Raw genomic sequence first — 24,337 nt, forward strand, 5'->3', positions numbered from 1 at the left:
GCTCGCGCTCAAATAAACACGTATGAGCCATCCACTGTAAATATATTTATAATAATGTTCATGGAATTGTTATCAATTAAACAACATTCGGATGTTATGGTTGCAAGAATTGCGTTTCTCGGTAGAATGTGCTGGATTCTCGGCCTTTAAAAGTGTGTATAATTCAACTGGGTTTACTCAAGCAAACGCACAAGTTAGTAACATTCAATACTTTTAATGGAAAAATAGTTCATGGAAATAAGTCCAGAAGATACATACATACATGAAGACGTACAGACAGAAAATACATAAACACGTGACTTCGATTACAAATTGGTGATATTGGTCGTTTCCAAATAGTGCTTCTTCAAAATTGTTTATTAGTTAAATAACATAGATAACACTCCAAAAGACAGTCAAAATCTTTACAATGTGTTATTGTAAGGGAACGCCAGTAAGATTTTAAGTATTTAACAATAACCGTATTACGTTAGAAAGCGTCTGCCGATGATTCTGCAAACAATTTATGAACGAAACGAAAATTCTCTCTACAAAAGTATTTTGTCGTCAGCATTTACAATAGCCAGACTGCCAATGCAAATTGCTGCAAAAACGGAAATCAAGGAACCGGAAAAGGAAGTTGCCGCGTTGATGCTTCCTCCACCGCACTGTGTTGCCATGTCTTCTCGCGCAATCTCAGCCTTGCAGATCTCAAATCGCATCACGAACTCAAACGTTAAAGCTTTCGTCTCCGCATCGGGCGACTTCAGTACATCGTTGACCATGTCGTTACGCTTCTTTGCTAGTAGAACAATAACAATAGTAGTACAAGAAATGAAACGCCAGCCACGCGACATCAGTATGAGACACACGTAAAATGATCAGTAATAAGCTATAATTAAATAATACAAAAACTTTTCATTACAGATGCCATTAAATGTGGTAAGCCATTGAGATAAATTAATTAATTGAAATTAAGAACAGCGATATAAAAAAATATGTTTAAAAGGACATGTCAATGTCCTTATATGTAATACGCACAATAATGCTACATTGAAAACATTTCTATTACGTCGAATCTTAAACACAAACTCAATTTACTTATTCTAAATATTTTAAACAAACAAATGCACATATAATTATACAAATATTGCTGAATATCCATTTTATATAAATACAATATACGACACTTTCCTTTTGCTGCAATATAACGTGTGTATAGTGTACACACATTTTGAACCATAGTCACAATCTAGACTTATGATGTAAAAAAACTAACAATTTTGTTTGCAAAAATGATTGGCTCCATTTTCATCATTAATTGTCCTCATTTACACATGTTATCATTTGAGTAAGGATTCATATATATATATTTGAATGTCCAGCACTTTTAGAAAAACAAACACAACAGTTTCAATACCATGATATACTTTACTGAAAGGTTACAACAATATTCTATATGAGCCTTGTTCTGAGAAAACTGGGCTTTATGCATGTGCTTAAAGTGTCGTCCCAGATTAGCCTGTGCAGTCCGCAGAGGCTAATCAGGGACGACATTTTCCGCTTTGATGATATTTTTTGTTTCAATGAAGTCCCTTCTTACCGAAAATCAAGTTCAGGTGGAAAGTTTCGTCCCTAATTAGCCTGTGCGGACTGCACAGGCTAATCTGGAATGACACTTTACGCACATGCATTAAGCCAAGTTTTCTCAGAACAAGGCTCATATGTTGATGTTAAGTCCAAGATTGCTTGGTGAAACGAGGCCCTGACTGACCTGTTAGACAAGGGTGTTGCTGGAACTCGCGCGTGAGCTTCTTGCAGTCTTCGGTGCACTCAGTCAGCGGGCATGATTTCCACAGCCTTTCGCCAAGCTGTTGGTAGACTTCGTCGGTGCTGCAAAAATAGTGAGTAAATCTTCAGAGTTCGCCATTTTATGAGATCAGTTTTGGGCTGAAAGCCTTGTAGAGTTAAGTTCGGTCCAGGTGATTTAAACCATATTTACCAGCAACATACAGACGTTCTGCTATGCCGATACCACTTGGTACTAGTTTGTCAAAGCTGTTGACGCCTCGCTCGCTTGGTTTGCGTTGTCAGAAGCATGTTACTAATCGTTGCAGTCGCTCATGGCAAATACATTTACTAAATTTCTGTAGTAAGTTCATAGCAAGCTTTAATTTTAGACACCGCGCAGAGTTAATTAAAATTATGTCAGTGCAATATTGAATGCCACACAACAATAATACGCCTCAGACCTCACATAAAGGGGCGTATGTGAATCCTGGTACTTAACACCTAGCTTTTGTCACGGACTTACGATGTTTCAACTATTGAAAGTTGAAATGGTAGAAGTTATTCGTGTAAAAATAAACAAGTTAAAATAAACACTTAAGTGAAATTCGGAATAGACTTGCTCTTTGAGAGTGACGAAATGCAAATTTTTAAAAAATAAAAATAATCATACCGTACTTAAGAAAAGGATACTGAACATAAGCAAAACAGTACTGAGGTCTAAGAGACATATATAAGAAAACAAATTGTTCATTTAAAATTGATACAATTTACAAACGCCAACAATGAATTCATATGAAACTATCGAAGAATTTGTAAAAAGATGTCAGGTAATGACTTTTTTACGAATTTCACGTTAAACCTACCATTGTCTCAATTGACACGTATCCTCGCCGTCGTATGAAAAACATGTTCCTGAAAATAGCAACAAAGTATTCATCATGGTCATAATCATCATAATCTTCAACAACACGGGCAACAACAACATGATAATTATTGACTAATTGACAACACTATTATCATTTAAAAACGATTTCTATTTTCTTACGCCTGTTTCATAAATATCATAACAATGCTAACCCGTATAACTGTTAATATGAACCATTCTATAATCCACCAACACGAGATACGACAGTGTTACTAGCAGACTTAAGCACACGCCTTTCATGCAAGCAAATAATGCCTAGACTAGTATGTATAAGTGTGAATGTAGTTACACTGCTATGCCTACTTACTCAGATAATTATATAAGCAAAACAAGACGTACTGCTAAACTCACGCGAAATCTATGTCAATACTTTTTGGAATCGATATAGAGGGCCGTTTCATAAACGACAATTTTAACTTACGAGAGAATTTTGTGATCTTAATAAGTAGACAAACTAGCTCGCCATGCTCGGCAAATATTTACGGCGCTTGAGATGCCAATGTAATTTATTAAGTACTGAAAATTTATAATAAAATGATATGGACTTTAGCAATTATGTATCTTCGAAAAAATGTATCGTATCGTAAATGTGTATTACGATGTTTATTGAAACGGTCCCCCATGGACATTAATATTAAGCTCTGCCCCAGGTCAGCCCGGTCGACTTTTAATGCGCTTTGTTGTATTATGTACGTTTCCTGTTAGTCACGTACCAAAATATATGGAACTTGGTCAGTGACGTAAAAAAATTAATCCGAATACATGTGTGAAGTTTTCATTGATTACTTTTATAGGAAACAGTGACGTGGATTCTGGAGCCGACATTTGAGTATCATGGCGTATGTGGTGTATTTTTGACTATTCGGTGAAGCATAAAAAGACGATATCATTACTAAATTCTCTAAATGTCTAAATGAGCTTACACAAGAACGTCAAACAAGCCGCATCATCATCTAGTACAAAACAATATACATGCCATTTAAACTTACCAAACCTAGCGGCGCTCTTTGGATAGTATATTAGGAAGGTGAAGCACATTTCATCGAGTGTCCCCTCTCCGTATTTGGTTGCAGTCGTCCTTGACATCGAGTTGAACACGCAGTTGACGGTTAACGTATCGCCGGGGCGGAAGGTTTTGAACTGCTTATACCTAAAGAAATCAAAGCACTGACTGTACTCATTAAACATATGCTGATAATAGATATATTATACGGGTAAAATGTGGCATTTACAGCTAGTGTTAAACTTACTTTTACTGTTTTATTGTTGTTGATAATTAATTCGCTGTTAGGGTTCGTGGAAAATTTAAAAGTGGATATATATAGATAATATATACTAGTATATAAAGAATGTAAAGTATAAATGGTTACAATGTTCAGAGCCTACTTCCCAAGCTGGATATCCTTTATATTGAATTGAATGATTTCGACATTCTTGCCTTCACTGAAACGTGGATTAATGATGATATTCCGAGTACAGAACTTCTGATGAACTCCTTCAAAGTTCCCGAACGCAAAGACCGTCAGGATAGACATGGGGGTGTAGCGGTTTATATCAAAGAAAGCCTTTTTCATAGGCGGCGAGATGACTTAGAAATAATTGGTGTTGATTTTATATTGATTGAAATTACTGTCTCGAATCAGCCTCTGCTGTTTGGAGCCTTTTACAGACCCCCAAATACCACACCACAACAACATTCCGCTCTCACAGACTCAATACATCTAGCTTTCGATACTGGTATCCAAGACATTATTATAACTGGCGATTTTAACCTGAATGCCGATGTCACGGCATCAGCATCTAAGCTTAAGTCCATATGTGATCAGTTCTCACTTACACAAGTAATTTCTGAGAACACGCACTTTACAGAATCTTCGGCAAGCTTAATTGATCTAATATAAACATCAAACCCAAACATCATTCTTTTTAGTGGTGTTGCTGACTCATTTCTAAGTCAAACCACAAGATATCATTGTCCTATTTATGCTCTATTAAAACTTCAAAAAAATCGACAACGCACTTACTCAAGACAAGTCTGGCTCTTTGACAAGGGCGATTTTTCTAAACTGCGTCATGATATTTCCAATTTTGATTGGGACTCATTACAAAACGAAAATATTGACATCTATGCAAAAAACATAAGTGACAACATAATTAAATTATCCAGTTAATGTATACCTAACAGAGATGTCCTCATTCGTAATAATGACCCACCCTGGCTAGACAATAATATACGGCGTTATATTCGGAAAAGAAAACGCGCTTATCGTTAAGCAAAAAATATTAATACACCATTTTTTGTGGCAAAAATTTAGAACAATTAGAAACAAAACGATAGAATTTATAAAATTCTCGAAAGAAAATTATTTTAACAAACTTACCGAAACATTAAAATCAAGCAGCAAAAGTTCCAAAAATTGGTGGGCCACATTGAAATTTTTTATTAAATCCTCGGGAAACTCCGAAATACCACCAATCCAATATGGCAACAAAATAATAGATGATGCATTCGACAAAGCAAATATTTTAAACATTTTTTTTACATCCCAGTCAAATATTGACCACTGCCAAATACCAACATTACCGACAGTCACAAACAGAAACCAATCAAGCCTCAGTCAACTTATTCTTGAACCATATGAAGTAGAACTAGTTCTTAAGGGATTGCCTCTTGGAAAAGCTTCTGGTCCTGATGGACTAAATAATCGATTGCTCCTTGAATTGTCCTTAGAACTGTCTGGTCCTTTAAGTACGCTCTTCAACTATTCCCTTCGCACGGGATCCTTCCCGTAAATTTGGAAAGACGCAAATGTTTGTCCAATTTTTAAATCCGGCGACCCGAGTCTTGTAAATAACTACCGTCAAATATCATTACTAAATACAATTGGAAAAGCCTTCGAAAAAATAGTTTTCAAGCATACGTTCAATTACTTGCATGACTACAATATCCTAACGCCGTACCAATCGGGTTTTTTACCTGGCGATTCCACAACAGACCAATAAACGTATCTTTATAATATGTTTGCCAAAGCTGTTGATTCGGGGAAAGAGGTCAGAGTTTTCTTTTGCGACATATCAAAAGCTTTTGATAGAGTGAGGCATGACGGCCTAATTTTTAAATTAAACGAAATTGGAATATCTTACATTATGCTTACTTGGTTAAAATAATTGTGCAAACATTCGATTATTTGCTGATGATACCTCACTCTCAATCATTATCGAAAATCCAACTCTTGCCGCAAACACTCTGAACGATGATCTACAAAAAATATCCGTCTGGGCGTCTAAATGGCTTGTAAATTTCAATCCGAACAAAACAGAATCTTTGCTTATATCTAGAAGCACACATAACCATGCTCACCCTACACTCATTATGAATAACACTCCAATTAAAGAAGTTTCTTCTCACAAACACTTAGGTGTAATTCTGACAGAAAATTTAAATTGGTCAACCCATATAAATTATATAAAAGAAAAGTGTTGGAAACGAATTAACGTAATGAGAAAACTTAAATTCAAACTTGATAGACAATCCCTGAAAACTATATACATCTCGTTTATTCGTCCAATTCTCGAATACGGTGACATCCTATTCGACAATTGCACACAGGCCGAAAAATATGAGCTCGAACAAATTCAACAAGAAGCAGCAAGAATTGCTACGGGCACAACAAAACTAGTATCTATTGAAAAAATTCAATCAGAAATCGGTTGGGAATCTAGAATCTAGGCGAAATAAACACAAACTCATTATGTTTTACAAAATGAAAAATTCGCATGTTCCTGATTACCTTGCTAACCTTGTCCCGCTTACAGTAGGTCAGTCTGTCCCGTACTCTTTAAGAAATAGAAGTGACATTTAAAACGTCAACTTCCGAACATCATTCTATAAGAACACATTTCTACCCTCAACCATCGCCAGTTTCAATTCCTTGCTTAGTCATATTCAAAATGCACCATCTATTGCCGCATTAAAAAATATGTTGAATACTAACACTGAACCTTCCAGTAGTCCAAAACATTTTTACCATGGGCCGCGAAATCTTCAAATTTTACATACACGTCTTCTCACCAACTGTAGTTCTCTGGCTGCCCATCTTTTTAGAAAAAACATTAATGACTCGCCTAACTGCAATTCTTGTGACGAAATTGAAGACTGCAACCACTTTTTCTTTCATTGTGCTAAGTTCAGTGTAGAACAAGCTCAGCTTTTAAATAGTGAATCGCAGATATGTTTTCCATCACTATATGTTTTTCTGTTTGGTGATCCTTCGCTTTCTGTCGATGAAAATTGTATCATATTTGACCATGTTCAGCGCTTCATAAAATCAACCAAGAGATTCTAGCCGCCATCCATTTTCTTCTCTCTGCTACTCTTCTTCTCCATAAATTTCTACATGACCGTTTACAACCTCGAAATCAATACTATTTTTCTGTTTATGTTTCCTCCCCCCCCCCCCCCCCCCCCCTCAATTTCTATTTCTTTTCCCCTGTAAAATTGCTTGTGTTTCTTTCCATCAATGTTAGTGGACTTGTATATACTTTGCATTCTGTATTATGTTTTTTGGACTTGTAAGTTGCATTTTGCATCTTGTATTGTCAATTTACTACGACGTCATGACATAATGTCATGCGTAAATATATTATTTATCGGGAGAGGGCTCCAATAAGATTCGCCTTTCAGCCCAATCCTATGTCAATGTCATGTAACTTGTGAATATGTTACTATGTCGTAATAAATAAGTTTAAACCAATGTAAATTATATATAAAGAAAAAATACTATGCATTTTGCGATCAACACAGACGGTAGGGGTACAACTGCAATTTAGGCATTTGTTAAAATAATCATATACCGCTAATTAGCAGCAAAATGCTGTAAGTCGCTGAAGCTTGAGTGTCAGTGCTTAAAGAACTAATACACGAAACACTAAATTTTAGTACAGCATAAAAAAATTTTTCAATCGATGTTAATTGTTTATGTTCAGACAAAGGATGTAAAAGCAATTAAATAAGAATAACAATCTTCGTATTTGAAGTAAGATTATCAAAAAGGATCCTACATGTAGATGGCGGGACTGTTGTAGTCATATGCGTCGTCTCGAGCCAACATGACAGCCTCTCCGGTATCATGACGTATGATCTCAGCTAAAGCGGAGGACCCTGGCAAATAATAAACGAGTCGCGCTCTAAGAAAACGAGGTTAAACGTTTTTGCGTAAAGTGTCGTCCGAGATTAGCATGTGCAGTCCGCGCAGGCTTATAAGACCATTTCCGCATAAACTGAATTTTCGTCAAGAAGAGTCTTCCTTTAATTGTAAAATACAATTAAAGGGGCCTTTTCACAGATTTTGGCATGTTTTGAAGTTTGTCATTAAATGCTTTATATTGATAAATGTAAAGATTAAATTTTATAAGCTCCAGTTAAAAATCAAAAATAAAATTTAAAAAAAATGAAAAAAAATAGCCCGCAGCAGGGCTCGAAGCAGTGACCCCCGGAATCTCGAAGTAAAAACGCATTAACCAACTGAGCTATCCTGCCAAGCATACATTAAATGCGTATTTTATACCTTATATAAGCAATCTTCGTAGTTTCACAAATTTAAACGACAACAACAGAACTCTCCAAATTATTGAATCGTTTCGCGTTGCAACGCTTTATAATTTTTAGGTTTTTAAATCGTCAAAAGATGCATATAATGGCTATATTATACCATGGCAAATGTTCAGTAATACTGTTTCCTCACAAATATCATAACTAAACCGAAAATTTGCGAATCTGAAACAACTTTTTCAATTTTGTCAATTTACCAAACCGTGAAAAGATCCCTTTAAATCGGAAATTGTCCTCCATGATTAGCCTGTGCAAACTTCACAGGCTAATCTGGGACGACACTTTACGTACATGCATTAAACCTCATTTTCACAGAGCGAGGCTAATATGCGATTTAATAATCGTAATCAATATTTCATACGCACTAACAAAGATTGCATATCGGAATAGATCTTCATATTGTAACTCATTTGACTGTAAACGTCTAGTGAAACGAATATCTTGCTGATGAACACGTAAACTGTTGGGCGGTAATAAATATCGGACGTGTATAATGCACTTTACAAAAATAACTGTAAAATAATGATAATTCATGGGGCATTATATTTTGGATTGATATTTCGAGTGATTGTGTTAGATTGATGATTTTTACATTGAACGCAGTCCACTTCATGTTATTGATACCTAGATTGTGCATGTGGTTAAACGCTCCTACTATCTGGACATCTTTATTGAAAAGCCTGGCTGTGCAGTTTCCTGAACAGAAACCGGTTTGACCGTGGGCTGACATCATTGGGGGAATGTGTAGGTCCATAGGGCCGTAGAAAAATACACCAGCGTCATTTGGTCGCTTGTTCGGGGTGAGGTAAAGTCGGATACCGGAATTATCCACGTAGGAGTCCAACAGATAAGGGTTGTGCCAGTGGATCTATACAGAGAAGATGATACAGGTGAATTATGAGCTTTCTTTTATCGAAGTAAAAATGTTCAGAGGTAAGATCCGATTTGTGCACTACTCAACTTTGCAACATGATTGCTATGACATTGTATAATTCTGTGAAACCGATGTATAATACCCATGCAGTCAAAACTATAAGAAAAACTATCAGATAAAAATAAAATATAGCAATCTGGATGCAATTTTCTATATCCAACTTAAATTAACCATCAGATGACAATTTATGTAATATCATAGATACCATTTCCATAACCAACGCTCACGGAAATGGCAGGTTCAGAGCAAAATGCTGTCATATTACTGTCTTAATTAGGCACCAGTTGATATAGATCGATTCAAATATTGATTTAATTGTATCAGAGGTAAAGTCTTTCTACTTTCATTCACCGTGTTTGATCACTGTAGCCCGTAAATAAATAGTTAAATAAATAAGTGATATTTTTTGGATTCGGTGGATTATCGATTTTAATTCACGGGTGATCATATAAAATAATATTATTCTCACGAGTGGCGCGTGAATTTAAATCGATATTCCACCGAATCCAACTAATTTCTTTTTTATTTTATGCTTTTTTCACCGTTTATATACATTGTTTAAGAGTTTAACTAAAGAATTTCTTTGGGATAATGACGTCATTTCGTAAAAAATGACGTCATTTCACAGTAAACAGTGGAAATTATCGATAATTTTCACTGTTAATTTTCACTGTTTCAAATTATCAGTTTTAATTCACTGATATTTTTCTATAAACCACCGGAAAGCATAAAATAAAGTAGAACCACTTGATATTGCATTAAAAAAAAACAGAGATCATGTGTGTGCGTATTTCGAAGTTTATGAGGCTTCATCATTATATGTCAATATTAGGTGTGTGTTCCAGCACTATTATCTTATGTGTTTATTACAAAGTTCATGAGGTCTATCTGCGCCTGAGGCTGCATTATGTGAATAACTGAATACCAGGTGTGTGTTCCAGCATTATAATCTAATGTGTGTATTTCGAAGATTATGACGTCATTCTGGGCCTGAGGTTAACTAATTTGAAGACTCGGTGTGTGTCTCAGCCATCTAATCTCATGTGTGTTTTACAGTTTATGTGGTCCTTCCTCGTCCAAGGCTGCATTACGCGCAGACCCGGTGTGTGCCCCAGAACTCCTATGTAATTAACCATCTATACTCCCGTAAGATGGAATTATTGTTTAATATAACTGCAATTTCGGCTATAGTTTCATTGAAAGATAATTAATAATGGTATTTTGCTTAGGGGGAGGGATGAACTGGGGTACCCGGAGGAAGCCCCACCTGGCAGGTATGATTACTACCAAAAACGGATATCCTTCCATATCTGGATAGATTTTACATTGTGTGCAGTGTATACCATTAAAACCGGCGCGAAAACGGTGTGAAGTGTGAAACACTGCGAGGAGTTTCCATGTCAAACATTCCACTCACCTCAAACACGAGTTGTGTGTATCCTCCAATCCCGACCGGAAACCCGATCTCGTTCGGGTAGCACATTCCGTAGTTTCCCACCGTCCACAGGGCGATTATGTCATTGCAGCCGACATTGTCGCCCATGAAGCACTGATACGTTGCATTTGTGTGCTTCTCGGTCAAAGCACCTTTATAATGCAATGGCATATGCAAAATATCATTTGGTTAAAAGATCTGGCCTTACCGACATGCTATGCCCTAGATTTTGTCTCAAAACCAACAACATCGACCCCGCTCACCACCCCCCCCCCCAAAAAAAAAAGAGAAAACACAACAAAGAAATCAGCCCAAAAAGAAACCCCAACGACAACGATGTCTATAGATATGCCTGTTGTACTTGGGATCTAATTTCCAATGATTGAAGTTAATGCAGTGCGTTGCAGAATGAGTGTGGTGTATTCAAAGTGGTCTTGAATGCTCATACAAACGCGAAATCGGTCTTTTGGTAGCTTTATAAAGTTAACAGATTCTAAGACGGAAACCAACTAGAAAGGAATTATCCGTAATTTCTGGTACCCTGGTTGATACGACAAGAAAGGACTACATACAAGCTGCATTCACATGCAGATTTAAGAACAATTTTTCATCAAACAAATGTCGGTACCTACTAGCCCACACCACATTTAAACAAGAACATGCGTGCTGCACGTAAAATAACGGTCTTTGAAATTAAACATACTTGCATTTAATAACACAAAATGTAAGCGAGAGAACATCGGTACCTATTACGGAGCACCCCCTAACAATTATGTGATGGGCAACTTCCGTATTGACGATAAGCGGCGAAACCGCGATCATGTGGTAACTTCCGTTGGTGACTTTTGGCGAGAGGTTGAAGCCCTGGCACATGTAGGTCGTCTCTTGCGCTGGAACCTTGGTGCCAGCAGCAAGACGTATATCCTCTGTTATAACGTCTGTAATTTGAAAATTGATATTGACGTAATAAATAGTGTGCCCTTACATGGAGTAGAGTTGGTAAAGCTTATACTTTAAGTTCCTATCTCTGACACTTGACAAAATTTTAATTTATATTTTTGTTGTATCTATGATAGCAGCGACGAGGGTTTGTTTTTTATTATGACTTCTGACATCTGCAAGAAAATTATTGAAATCTTATGTGTCATTGTTATTCTAACTAAAGCGCAGTTTGCGAATTTTATTTCCAAAGATACAAGTATTAGCTCTGAAAATTGACTTATTGTACTATTTTTGCCAGCGACGAACACACATCATCTTACATATGTTATGACGTGTGCAAATTGACATAATTAAATGGAAAAAAACAACATTTTTTTTGCGCTTTGTATCAGCATCGAATACAATGCTCTTTGATATAACCCTCTAGAATTGATATGTACCTGTGAACAGTACCATGAATATATCAATAGTTTATCTATAAGGAAACGAAATATTTAAAGAAGATATAATGTTAAAAAATGGTGAGCAATACAAATGTGAGCCTTGTTCTTAGAAAACTGGGCTTCATGCAAGGGCGTAAAGAGTCATCCGAGATTAGCCTGTGCAGTCCGCACAGGCTAATCAGGGACGACAATTTCCGCCTAACTTGATTTTCGGTACGGAGGGACTTCCTTGAAACCAAAATTACCATAAAAGCGGAAGTGTCGTCCCTGAATAGCCTGTGTGGACTGCACAGGCTAATCTGGGATGACACTACGCACATGCATTAAGCCCAGTTTTCTCAGAACGCGGCTCATGGTATGATGTTTTGTTTGATCACCTGGGTGCAGTGTCTGATCGGCAGCAGGGCAATCGAATTTGGTCGGCCCTCCGCAATTCAGAAAGGTGTTCTTCTGCTGGCAAGTCGGGCTGTTGATTGGCTCACATATGCCTGAAAATGAATACATTAAACACGCTTGTCTCATATAAACGTCTATCGGTAAACGTGGGTTATCCGCGATTGAAAAATCGGATTTCCAAACTAAAAAATGTGTCTGTATAAAAGACCATGCTTTAATTTGTTTTTAAATAATATTATACGAGCGTCTTTAATTCTGGATCACAAGATAAGGTTGGATATATAACTATATTTTGTTTCAAGCTTAAATGTTTGTCATGTTGACATTTGCCATTTATCATAAAAACAGACAAATCAAAATGCGCAAGATACATGACAATTTATTTAAAAAGGACAAAACGTTGCTCCATGCGGGATTCAACTGCCAATCCACGGGGTCAAACGTCTTATGACTAATGGCTATGCAGGCATGCCCTTAAATAAAATAAATAAATGGACCGTGCTCTGTGAAAAGAGGTTTTAATGCATGTGTGTAACGTGCGTAAAGTCCGCGCAGGCTAATCAGGGACGACACTTTCCGCCTAAACAAGATTAGCTAAGAAGAGAATTTCTTGAAACGGAAAATATCATAATTATCATGGAAAGTGTCGTCCCTGATAAGCTTGTGCGTACTGCACCGGCTAATCTGGGACAACACTAAATCCACATGCACTAAACCCCTTTTTCACAGAGCACGGTCCAAAATTTATTATCAGTAAACTCTGAACACGAAACAACGGAAATATTCCAATTTATTTTATCATTTCAATATGGAACACTTTATAATATCATCACATTCTCTTACAGATTATTCATTTACACAAGTGTAATTTGCTATGAATATGTATCTGCGATTTCGCCCCATTATAAACAGTGCTACGTACTTTCTGTTTAAAATCCGCACAAAATTATAATGAAAAAAGGCTAACTCTTTAATATTTGAACATCATCTTAAATCGAGTGGTATAGTGACAACATACCTTAGGCTTTTGCAAGATATACGAATAGGTATATACGTTATTATCAAGCAATTATGATAACTTGTTTAACAATACAATAATCGAATAAAAATACATTTTGGAAAACGACGCTTTGCTCATACTATTGAGTATTTATAAGACTTGAAGAAATAAATACTTAAAGAATGGATAACTCACAATTTCTTAAACAATGTCTTCGTATATAACATTTATAATGGACCTACGGATTACCGATTGAAGTACAGAGACATTGAAATCGGAACAATTTAGTAAATGCTCACCAGGATGTCCCGAGGCAGCGAACGACGGGGTTTTTCCGGAACTCCATGTGCAGTTTGGGTCTCCTAGTTCCATGCCGTTTGTCCGCCCGTCTTCATCCGAATCTTGCATACACATCGCGCTATTCCATATCTGCAATAAAAAAAAATTCTTATACCGGTACACCGAAGAACGATTCACCTTTACACAATACCTTTAAAATGATTTAAATACCACCACCAACAACTGTAACACACTCTGTCGTATTACTGACATTTATAACTTAAGTTCGTATAAAGTGGCTTGGATTGCACATTTCATTTCTGATTATGTTTGCCTCAAAGGTATCTTACACTTGATGCATGCACAGAATCGAATACGCAATTCACACGCGATTCTTCGGTTCCAATTGTAAATACTTACATCACACACGCAAATATATATGAAATACCGTATTGTGTTACACAACAACAACGACGCCTTCTTTGTTAATTTTTGGCGATGCTGCTTCAGTTATCATACCATGAAAACATTCTTCACAATGGTGACCTATGTAAAAGACCGAGCCAGTCCGATTGAGTTTGCTAAATTGTCTCAATCGGCATACCTCGCTGATTATCATTGATAAAGGTAAAGGCAGCTTGGTTCCTGTCCTCTTTTACATTTATCGAGTTTTCGGGGCAGGAACCAGAAACGAAACTGCTAGGTGGCACTTCAAAAGCTGTGACGCTGGTAAAACCCCAAATGTAGTTATTTTTAGATTTGATCGAAAATGTAACCCGCCTCCCAGTTTCGCTGAATGGGTCCAGTTCCCCACGGGTACTACTTCCCCTTAACCCCAATTTTTTTCGCACCCAAAATGTTTAGTACCCAATTTTTTTTCGTACCCAATTTTTTTTCGTATCAAATTTTTTTTCGTACCCAAAGTATTTTTCGTTCCCAAATTTTTTTTTCGTACCTAAATTTTTTTTCCGAAACAAATTTTGTTTCGAACCTTAATTGTCGTTCGCAATTTTTTTTGGAGCATAATTTGTTCGACCCAAATATTTTCGATATGCATACCCGTACCTTAATACCCATGTGTACCACTTGAGACCATTCTATAGTTGAACGATCACAAATACGCATTACTGATGTATGTTATTGACCGTTTAACAAGAGGAGGTCGCTCTAAGGTTATTTATCTACATTTTTGTGATTAAGCAGTTTAGTGTTTCATTTATATTTTAAGTTCATTGCGAATGAATACTTATGCTATACATGAATGACATGACTAATACATCGCTCTTTCAACCATTAATCTTACTACAAAAAGAGGTTAAATCTCTCGTATGATACGGTTCGGTTCGGTTAACATATTCGACACTCTTTACAATTTCTACATGCATGTGACCTTACAATACCGGTGTTTTATAACTACGTAAAAATTAATTTATACAGTGTTCTGTTAGGCCTAATTGTTGTTTCACATTGGTCGACTCTGAATTTCAAAGGGGTAAACGCGTGTACACGGCACGCTGAAACGAAATCACGATGCGATCATAGATGACCACTTTGCGCCAACGTATGAAAGCTTATATGGTACCCTGATGCTGTGATGATGTCAACATTATATGACGGCGAAAAACCTACACTACTATGGCGACATACCATGTTATTTCACAGTAAGTCGATATAAACTAATCCGGCATGACCATATTATTGGGGTGTACCATATACGCTTCCATACAAACGCGACATCACGAGGCGATATCGTTATATTAATATCGCAATCACGAATAGTACTCATGTGTCCTCGCATCGAGCTTCGCAATATCGTTCTTTTTTTATATCGCAAATAGGAGAACACCGTATTAGAAACGAAATAAATATCCCAGCTCGCATCACTTTCTCGCAATTTCGCAATGGGATCTTGCAATCTCGCTGAACAATAAAAGGATGCGAAGCAAGTTAATCTAATATATTAAAAGATTTAAATAGTTTATGTTATCGATATGATCATCACATAATAGTACGTATTTTTTTAAATAAATATTTTTATCAGTTATTTGATGATTAAAAGAAACAAGTTTCGTATGCATTTTTAAGTCATAAAACTCAGCATGAATTGATTTCCTTGATTGTCATTTTAAATGTTATAAGAAGGTTATGCATTGTATCTTATCTTAATAACGATATCAACACACGTGCAGACATGTGGTGTCACATACATACCATTTAACACTTTTAAACCACCCTTGGGACATCGTCTCCCACTGAGGGAATGCTTTCGCGCCTCTATCGCAGTTGTGTTTTTTCAATACCATTAGATCTACTTTGATTAAATTCACAATCCGTAATTGAAGAAGAAAAACATCAATTATTTTGTTCGTGTTTTATTTTTTATCGTAAATTAAGACGTAAATACGAAAATTTAATAAAGGCATTTATAAGTTTAGAAAATGTAGAGAACATCAGTGGAGCTATTTAAGTTTATTTAACACTCCATATTTTTCATATTGAACATTTTTATCGTCAATTTAGATACAATTAAGAAAAATTATTTAAATTATGAAATCAGTTTAGTTAACATTATTTAAATAATATCATACAAATAAAATTATAGGCCAAAGCTGATATGTACTTTTCAATAAAAAAAAGTATGCCATGTCCTGACATCTTACGCAGTTTTGCTAATGAATAGCTCCGGTACTTGTTCATTTAAAATTCATATCCGGTAAGAGTTTTTGTGCTAGCTTGAGAGCGATTTTGAATATATTAATTCAAATAAAAACTTCAGTTTTAGACTAAACCAGATACATAGATTTTTAATAAAAAAAGTTTGCCGCTACATAAAATCTTACAGAGTTTTGCTTATAAATATTTCCGGACCAATTTTAGTTTAAATCACAAACTGTATTTCGGCTATATATTTTTACATTTCCTTAAAAAAGATAATTAAATAATAATATTAATAACGAAATAAAACATGTTAAGACAAACAAAGATATGTACTATTCAAAAAAAAAATCTGCCTCTGTCTTGAATTTTATAAGTATCTCCGGAACTATATGATTATTTATAAAGAAATAATAATGGAAATAATAATGTTTTAAACAAATGCAGTTATCTACTTTCCAATAAAATTGTCTACTTCGGCCTTAAATCATTCAAAGTTTCGCTAATTAATATCTCCGGCACCATTTACGCTAACATCACAAAGTTTACTCCAGACTTAAGATATTGAAATAACATTTATAATTATCCTTGACTAATTCCATTCCATAAAGAAAAACATGTGGCTTGTGCTATTTCGCATCACACTCGAGGCTCCGCCTCTCGTGTGATACGTCATCACACAAGCCACTCGAGTGATACAAACTCTTGGAACTAGCGTAATATTCCGTATATACTACTATCGCAATCTCGAATAATGATCTCGCTTTCTCGCATGGTTATCTCGTATTTTCGAATTGTGAATTCGCACTGTTATTTCGTGTTATTGCTATTTTATGGTGTACGAACTGGTGTACGAACTTTACAAACTGTCCGGGACGGTTTAGGAAAGTTTTGGACTGTTCGTGCGCATAAACCGTCCGGGACGGTTTAAACTGTCCTGGACAGTTTAGTAAACTGTCCGGGACGGTTTAAACTGTCCGATACGGTATTAATTATATCAACCAATCAGAACACTCCTTACAATAATGCTTTACTTTAGAAGTCGTAATGTAATATCGTTGTCATCTCGAGGGACGCTATTTTTCTCGGACAAAACATGATTTTAAAAATATTCAATCAATCATTGCTGCCAAAAACGCCAGAGTTAAAAATGAATATTTTAAGTACTCGAAATAAATGTATTTGCCCACAAAGTATTTCTGACATTGGTAACGAATTTCTTCTTTTACAGTCGCTGCCCTGAAACTGTCGAGTAGGTGTAAACTCGGGATATGATGTGGTATTTCTGTTCACATTTCTAGCCAGATCATCCAATCTTGTCAGTGAAGAGTTAATCACCTCAAGGGACCTATTTGTCTCTAAAATTCTTGTAATGGAATTAAACACATCCCGACAAGTCTCTAAAAACCGATCTCTGTCCATATTCGCGTACAAATGATAAATTATCGAACAATCACTCGAGTAAACGTTACTAAAAACGAAATTCTCACTTTCGAAATGGCACACAAATGCATAGTGTTACGAGTGTTCTGATTGGTTGATTGACTCCTCTTAAGAACCTATGCCGTACTAAAATTTATGCCTGTAAACCGTCCGGGACAGTTTAGGAAACCGTCCCGGACAGTTTCCAGGAAACCGTCCCGGACAGTTTCCTAAACTGTCCCGGACGGTGTGTAATCCACAAAATAAATCGCCTGGTACAGTTTACACACGCACGAGCGGTTCAAAAGTAAGAAACTGTCCGGGACAGTTTAGTAAACTGTCCGGGACAGTTTACAAACCGTCCCGGACGGTTTATAAACCGTCCCGGACAGTTTAGAATAGTTTTGGACCAGTTCGTACACCATACTACACCATACTATTTCGCCATTCTAATCCAGAGGTGGACGATGCGAAACAGCGAGTGGCATAACCGAAACACCGTACATTCATAAAGTTCATTTAGTGTGTGTCTGGGGAAGTTCCCGTGTCTATTACAGTACTGCGCTAATTTAGCAATATATGATTACTTATAATGCGACAATTGTCCCGCGTTTTTGTAGATTTTGCAATACGTTTTTAAAAGAATGCGATCATTCGATCGTGAAGTCAGCAGGTATTTTATGTAAGCCCGTTTCTTTGTATAACAGACTGCTTTAAATGTACACTATGGGAATATGAAACAAGGTCATGACGTTTATGCAACTTTTAACATGAAGGCAGTATTGAGAACATTTGTGTCTGAGGATCTTTTGTGTACACAATGTTATTTAAACTTTCATGTTTTATTATACTGATAATAATGTAAATGGTTGAACTCCTAATATAACAATGATTTATTTAACTACTTTGCATTTATACCGTACATACACTAAAATACGCGCCAAAAATATTGACCACTGAGTTATATTTTGTTATCGAAAGTATTCATGCTATGGTATTAACACATAATAATGAGGATGAAATAAAAGCTCAGTATCGATGCAATACAAATGTTTATGTAAGAGCTAGTAAACGCGAAAGAGGCCGCGAACTACCAAGAACACACGGTTAAAAGACAGCTATTTTCGAAATTCGTTTTCTTTACGCGCTCGAACATGTGGGGTTCTGACGTCGCTGAACGCTTAAATCTAACAATATGCCGGTGAATGCAATAGATTAATGTCTACCAATGATGGTGTAGCCGAAATGAGGAGCGATACTACCAGATTTCTGTTTACTGGATAATACATATAGGATCTGGCACGACTTGTCATATCATACCATATTTTTTTAAACGATTTCAGTAATTTTGTTCGTAAGCGAGTCTTGGGCGAGCTTACCAACGAATTTCCTGGACGAGTTTAATATAATATGGTATGGAATGACAACGAGCGTTAGATCTTTTTTATCACATGCTTTTAAATTAACAAATTAAAAAAAATATTCAAGCAAACATAATGATAAATCCCGAATGCTGTTTACAGTTCATGACGTCATTTGACGTTTCAGCGTCTTTTCAGCAAAATAACAAAATGCGATTGGTGAATCGAACGAAAACTAAGCTAATGAAAACACTTAAAAAGTATATTACACATGTGTAAGAAAAAAATATTCACAATGGTTATATTACATGGGAAATAAGGTATGGCATGTGATAAATATAAGATCTGGCACGAGTTGTCACATCATACTATATTTTATTAAACGACTTTAGGAATATTGCTAGTAAGCGAGCCTTTGGCGAGTTTACTAACGAATTTCCTGGACGAGTTTAATAAAATATGGTATGATAATATATGAAAACGAGTGTCAGATCTTTTTTATCACATGCTTTTAATTGAGCAAATTTTATAATTATTTACGCAAACATAATGATAAATCCCGAATGCTGTTTACATTTCGTGACGTCATTTGACGTTGCAACGTCGTTTCATCAAAATAACAAAATGCGATTGGTCAATAAACGAAAACTTAGCTATGAAAACGCTTAAAAATGTTGTATTACACATGTGTAATATAAAAAATTATGTAATGGTTATACAAGATAAGTATTGATGCAAAGCATCAAAGGGCGTCGGGAATTTCAGTGTAAAAGGCACTCAATGAAGTTACATTGAACGATTTGTTTTCTACTGTAAATATTAATATATTGGCCGATTATTTTAAACAAAATAAAAAAGATACTGGTATAACCATTATCTATGATTTTGTGTTATAACTCCCAAATAACCATTATCTATGATGTTGTGGTATTACCCCCAAATAACCATTATCTTTGATTTTGTGTTGTAACCCCCAAATATTTCATAGTTCATTTTATTTACATTGGTTCCCTTTTTTTTTACTGGCATCCGTGTGCAGTTTTCATTAATGGAACAAAACTGTGTAGGTTTTAAAAAATCTGCTTCATCTTGTAAGCGTAATTTCATATTTTTCTCAACTTCAAGGGGAGATGATTCTGAACTTATTCTTAGGTTGCTCATTTACGATAGGGGTTTATAGTACTCATTGATATGAAAACACTGTAAAAGTTTTAATGTGTTTACGACCCCCCCCCCCCCCCTCCACCCTCTCACACAAATATTTCATGGGCATAATAAAAACAGAAAATGGTTACAATAAAACAGCATATTTATTTAAATTAAAATGTCTACATCAAAACAAAAAGTTAACATAGAACACAATTAAAATAATTTGATTCTACTGGGGCTCGAACCTTGGGCCTCTCACATGTGAAGCGGGCGTGTAACCACTACACTACGGAACCGCTTGAAAAATCACCTTCTAACTAAGATATTAATAAGTGACTGTAGTGTAACGGTTATCAATAAAGCAATAAACCGTGTAATCGCTGTCGTCTTGTAAAATTGAAGAAAATACGCTTTAACCAAAACTCGAACAGCAAAAGTCTGCGCTATCGTTAGAAAAAACCACAATATATATATATATATATATATATATATATATATATATATATATATATATATATATATATATATATATATATATATATATATATATATCAACCAATGCGAAAGACATCGGACCTCGGACAAATCCGATAAAATTCGACGAGGTCCGATAATATTTCCCAAATTGTCGGACCTCGTGTCCGACAAGAAAAAAAAACAAAACAATATGTAAAACTTTGATTAAAAGTGAACACGAAACTAGGAATATTAAAAAAAGGTCTAATTCATGTTTATTTTACTTCGATAGATTATTTAACTTTAAAATCAATTTTCCAACCAGTCGAACTGGCTGTCTTTGCTGGTGACGTAACAAACTCCAAGCGCGATTCTTAGAACCAGTTAAATATTGCACATTGTTTCGTGACGTAGGCGACGCATCAATGACATCATGGTTGAATTAAATTTTACTGGTTTCGAGCATTGTGATGATCGTAAATAGAAAGCGGGGAACCACACGACCGTTGCCTGTCCCGTGTCAAGATTTGATGAAGAAGTAGAAGTGGCTGTGTCAACGATCGCGAAAACGTGGATAACTTTTTGATCAGGTGATTCCGTTTTCATATTGTTAAACGTTCTTGTAGTACCTTTATTTTTTTGTAAATTTGTAATCGCTTCATTTTTGATTAAAGTTGTTAAACAAAACACCTCAAGCTGTTAAGTGTGTACTGTTAGGCCTACTGTCACACTCATTCTTAGGATGTCATTTTCACTTCTACGTTATTTTGACGGGGCTAAGCCTGGCGATAAAAGACAGAGTCAGGTTAGTATTGAGCAAAGAGCGGAGGGAAATAAAAAGAGATGGAAGTCTTATGAGGTAGAAAAACGTGACGAAAGAGGATTTCATGAGGTTTGGAAAAAGGACAGGCCATGGCTTCAATTTAATGATGGGGTCATGACTTGTTCATTGTGCCAAGTGTTCTTTAAGAACAACACATGTGTAGGTAAGAACACCTTTATAACGGGCAGCACTAATTTTAAGGTCTCGACAGTAAGTGATCACGAGTCCAGCAAATGCCATCAGAAGGCAGCTGAGGCTGAGCTAGCCAAACAAAGTAAGCATGACATGCAGAAGAGTGAAGCAGTGTTATACCCTTTATTACTTTTTGTAATTTGTGTATGCCGCTCACTTCTCAGCCATATCAGCAAGAAAGTGATTAGCGTTTAATTCGTACTAATATTCGCTCTATTATATCGACTTTACTTGCTACGGAATTTCTTAGCTGGATCACAAAATTACAGCTCCCGCGAATAAAATTCGTAGCGAGTCAAGTCGAGATATGAAACTAATATTAATACAAAATAAACGCTAATCACTTTCTTACTGATATCATGATATGGCTGGAAAGTGAGCGGCATTTAAAATTTAACAACTTTTAATAAAACGGCGAAACATACTTGTCTCGGCACGGACGAAAAACGAGGTCCGATAAAATCTGGCGAGGTCCGACAAATTTTAAAAGTTATCGGACCTCGTGTCCGACAAGATTTTTGCGTCTTTCGCATTGGTTGTATATATTATGTTTTGTTTTTATACAAAAACCAGAAAGTTTCACCGGTTCGCGTATTTGCCCAGTCCCTGTGATCTTTTATTATTGCCCAGTCCCTGTGATCAGTTATTAATTAAAAGAATTAGCTTTGTATTATTGGCAATAAATGTTGTAGTAAATGTAATAGGCACAAATGCAGTACTTATTTACACTAATTTACACAAAAATCCCCAATATGCAAGATATTCTGACAACAAAAATATATACATTGATCCGTAAAATAACTTCTCCTCCCATTAGCGAAAAAAACGTATTACATACGAGTCGCCGCTTTTCACGACGCCAATTACATGGGAAACAGGGTATGGCATGTGATAAAAGTATTTTACTTACAAGTCCATTCGCTTTCCATGCGATTCCGAAAGGGTTTCGGGCTCCTCCGCCTCCTTGATTCTCGTGCCCCACACCAGCCCAGGTCAGAGAGGCGTTGCAAGGGTGCCGCACATTGTTGCCGTTCGGAATGCTGTTTCGGAAACTACTATAGGCCGAGGTCAATGTCACGAACGTCGCTAGGAGGCAGAACATGCGCTGCAACATTATGTCTGGTTGGAAGTAAAAGCAACATTCTTTGTTGATGAAGAAAAATACAACAGCAACTATATCAAACACATGGTACAATTATTATTTTCATTTCATTTCTCAGCAAACCTTATATAATTTATCCATACATTTATGGATTTACCTGCCGAAACGGGTTTATATCATACATGTAGGAGTTCGAAAAACAGACGAGAAAAGTACCATGTTGCCTCTCAAACGATCGAACATTATTTTTGGTATTTAAGGTAAAAATGTTACTCATACAGCTTCACTCGATCGCAGTCGATAAGTTTGTTTTTTAAATATGAAGAATATAAGTTTGAATTACTTCTGTCATTGACATCCTAATTTAAGTGAGAAATCATGTATTGTCAGTGCCGGATTATTATCGTGGAGGCTCATAGGCTATGACACGTTAGGGGCCTACGTCACCGGCCCCTAGCCGACCTTATGCCCACTAGAACACCAGTGATTTCATTTGTTAAATAAGCCTTTCAGCGAAAAGGCTAGCAAGACATAACATAGTACAATATCCTGTTTTAGTTATCAAATGTCATTGTAATACTAATATGCCAATATGACATTATATTTATTAAATTAAGAATTTAAGAAAACAATCAATTGAGTCTATGTATGATACATTTACTTATTTAACTATATGTCAAGTAAGACATCATATGAAACGTTTCAAATTATTAGACAATTCTAAGTAAGTAAAGAAAATTCGTTCGTCACGGTGTCATTGGGCCCCGAAAGGTCGCGGGCCCATAGGCAGTTACCTACTCTACCGAATGGGTGAGCCGGGAATGTGTATTATAAAAAACGTGAACGAAATCAAAACGTTTTGTCGATATATCTGTCCACTTGGCAATAACATTTTACACCCAATAGCCCAACATGCGTTCATAGCTCTTGCTGGCGATCAATAATTGTACATTCAATATTACTCCTCGTACACTGTTAAATAATTCAATAATGTGTTAAACTATAATGATAACTCTAAAGATATTTATTAAAAGATCAGTATTTTCTATTAAATAATTATTAAAGCAACACATACCTTGTTAGTCTTATGTTCTGTCCGAATTCTCAAATAAGTACGCCTTTACTCGGGCGCGTAGTGTGTTAATTGACTTGTTTGGAGAGTTGTCCGATTTTCAAGTTCCGGCTCAATGCCTTCGTAAAATGCTTCAGATAAGTAGTTACAGGTGTGCTTGAGCTAGATTTTGACTGAGAGGAGGTTTCATAATAGACACCCGTGAGAAATCATACAGCTCTGAGAAGCCATCTAGCCACCATCTGACAATGACGGTAAGCAAAAACAAAATGAATAGATTTATTTGCAGAGAGATGCGATCATAATTAAAATATCTGCATTTATGGGCGGAATGACATTAATTAATTTATGTATTAATTCATTAAATAAT

General features: G+C 36.0%; 1 protein-coding gene and 1 pseudogene across 2 annotated transcripts; both read right to left on the reverse strand.

Moving 5' to 3' along the window:
• Positions 1–198: 198 nt before the first annotated feature.
• LOC127855523 (dopamine beta-hydroxylase-like) lies at positions 199–24,136 on the reverse strand. Of its 2 annotated transcripts, none has more exons than XM_052391187.1 (12): positions 23,971–24,136; positions 22,704–22,898; positions 13,756–13,885; positions 12,438–12,548; positions 11,422–11,613; positions 10,658–10,827; positions 8,931–9,174; positions 7,757–7,856; positions 3,685–3,845; positions 2,634–2,682; positions 1,754–1,872; positions 199–781 (listed from the first exon to the last, which is right to left on the reverse strand). In XM_052391187.1, exons 2-12 carry the CDS (start codon positions 22,893–22,895, stop codon positions 528–530), a joined length of 1,722 nt encoding a protein of 573 aa, XP_052247147.1. In that variant the 5' UTR covers positions 22,896–22,898; positions 23,971–24,136; the 3' UTR covers positions 199–527. The 2 variants fall into 2 exon arrangements, with proteins under 2 accessions (XP_052247147.1, XP_052247146.1); XM_052391186.1 differs by having other exon boundaries at positions 22,704–22,912; positions 23,971–24,135.
• Positions 17,962–18,159, reverse strand: LOC127856693 (small nucleolar RNA snR44; annotated as a pseudogene).
• Positions 24,137–24,337: the final 201 nt, after the last annotated feature.

This window comes from Dreissena polymorpha, chromosome 13, assembly GCF_020536995.1.
Source record: "Dreissena polymorpha isolate Duluth1 chromosome 13, UMN_Dpol_1.0, whole genome shotgun sequence".
Lineage (NCBI taxonomy): Eukaryota > Metazoa > Mollusca > Bivalvia > Myida > Dreissenidae > Dreissena > Dreissena polymorpha.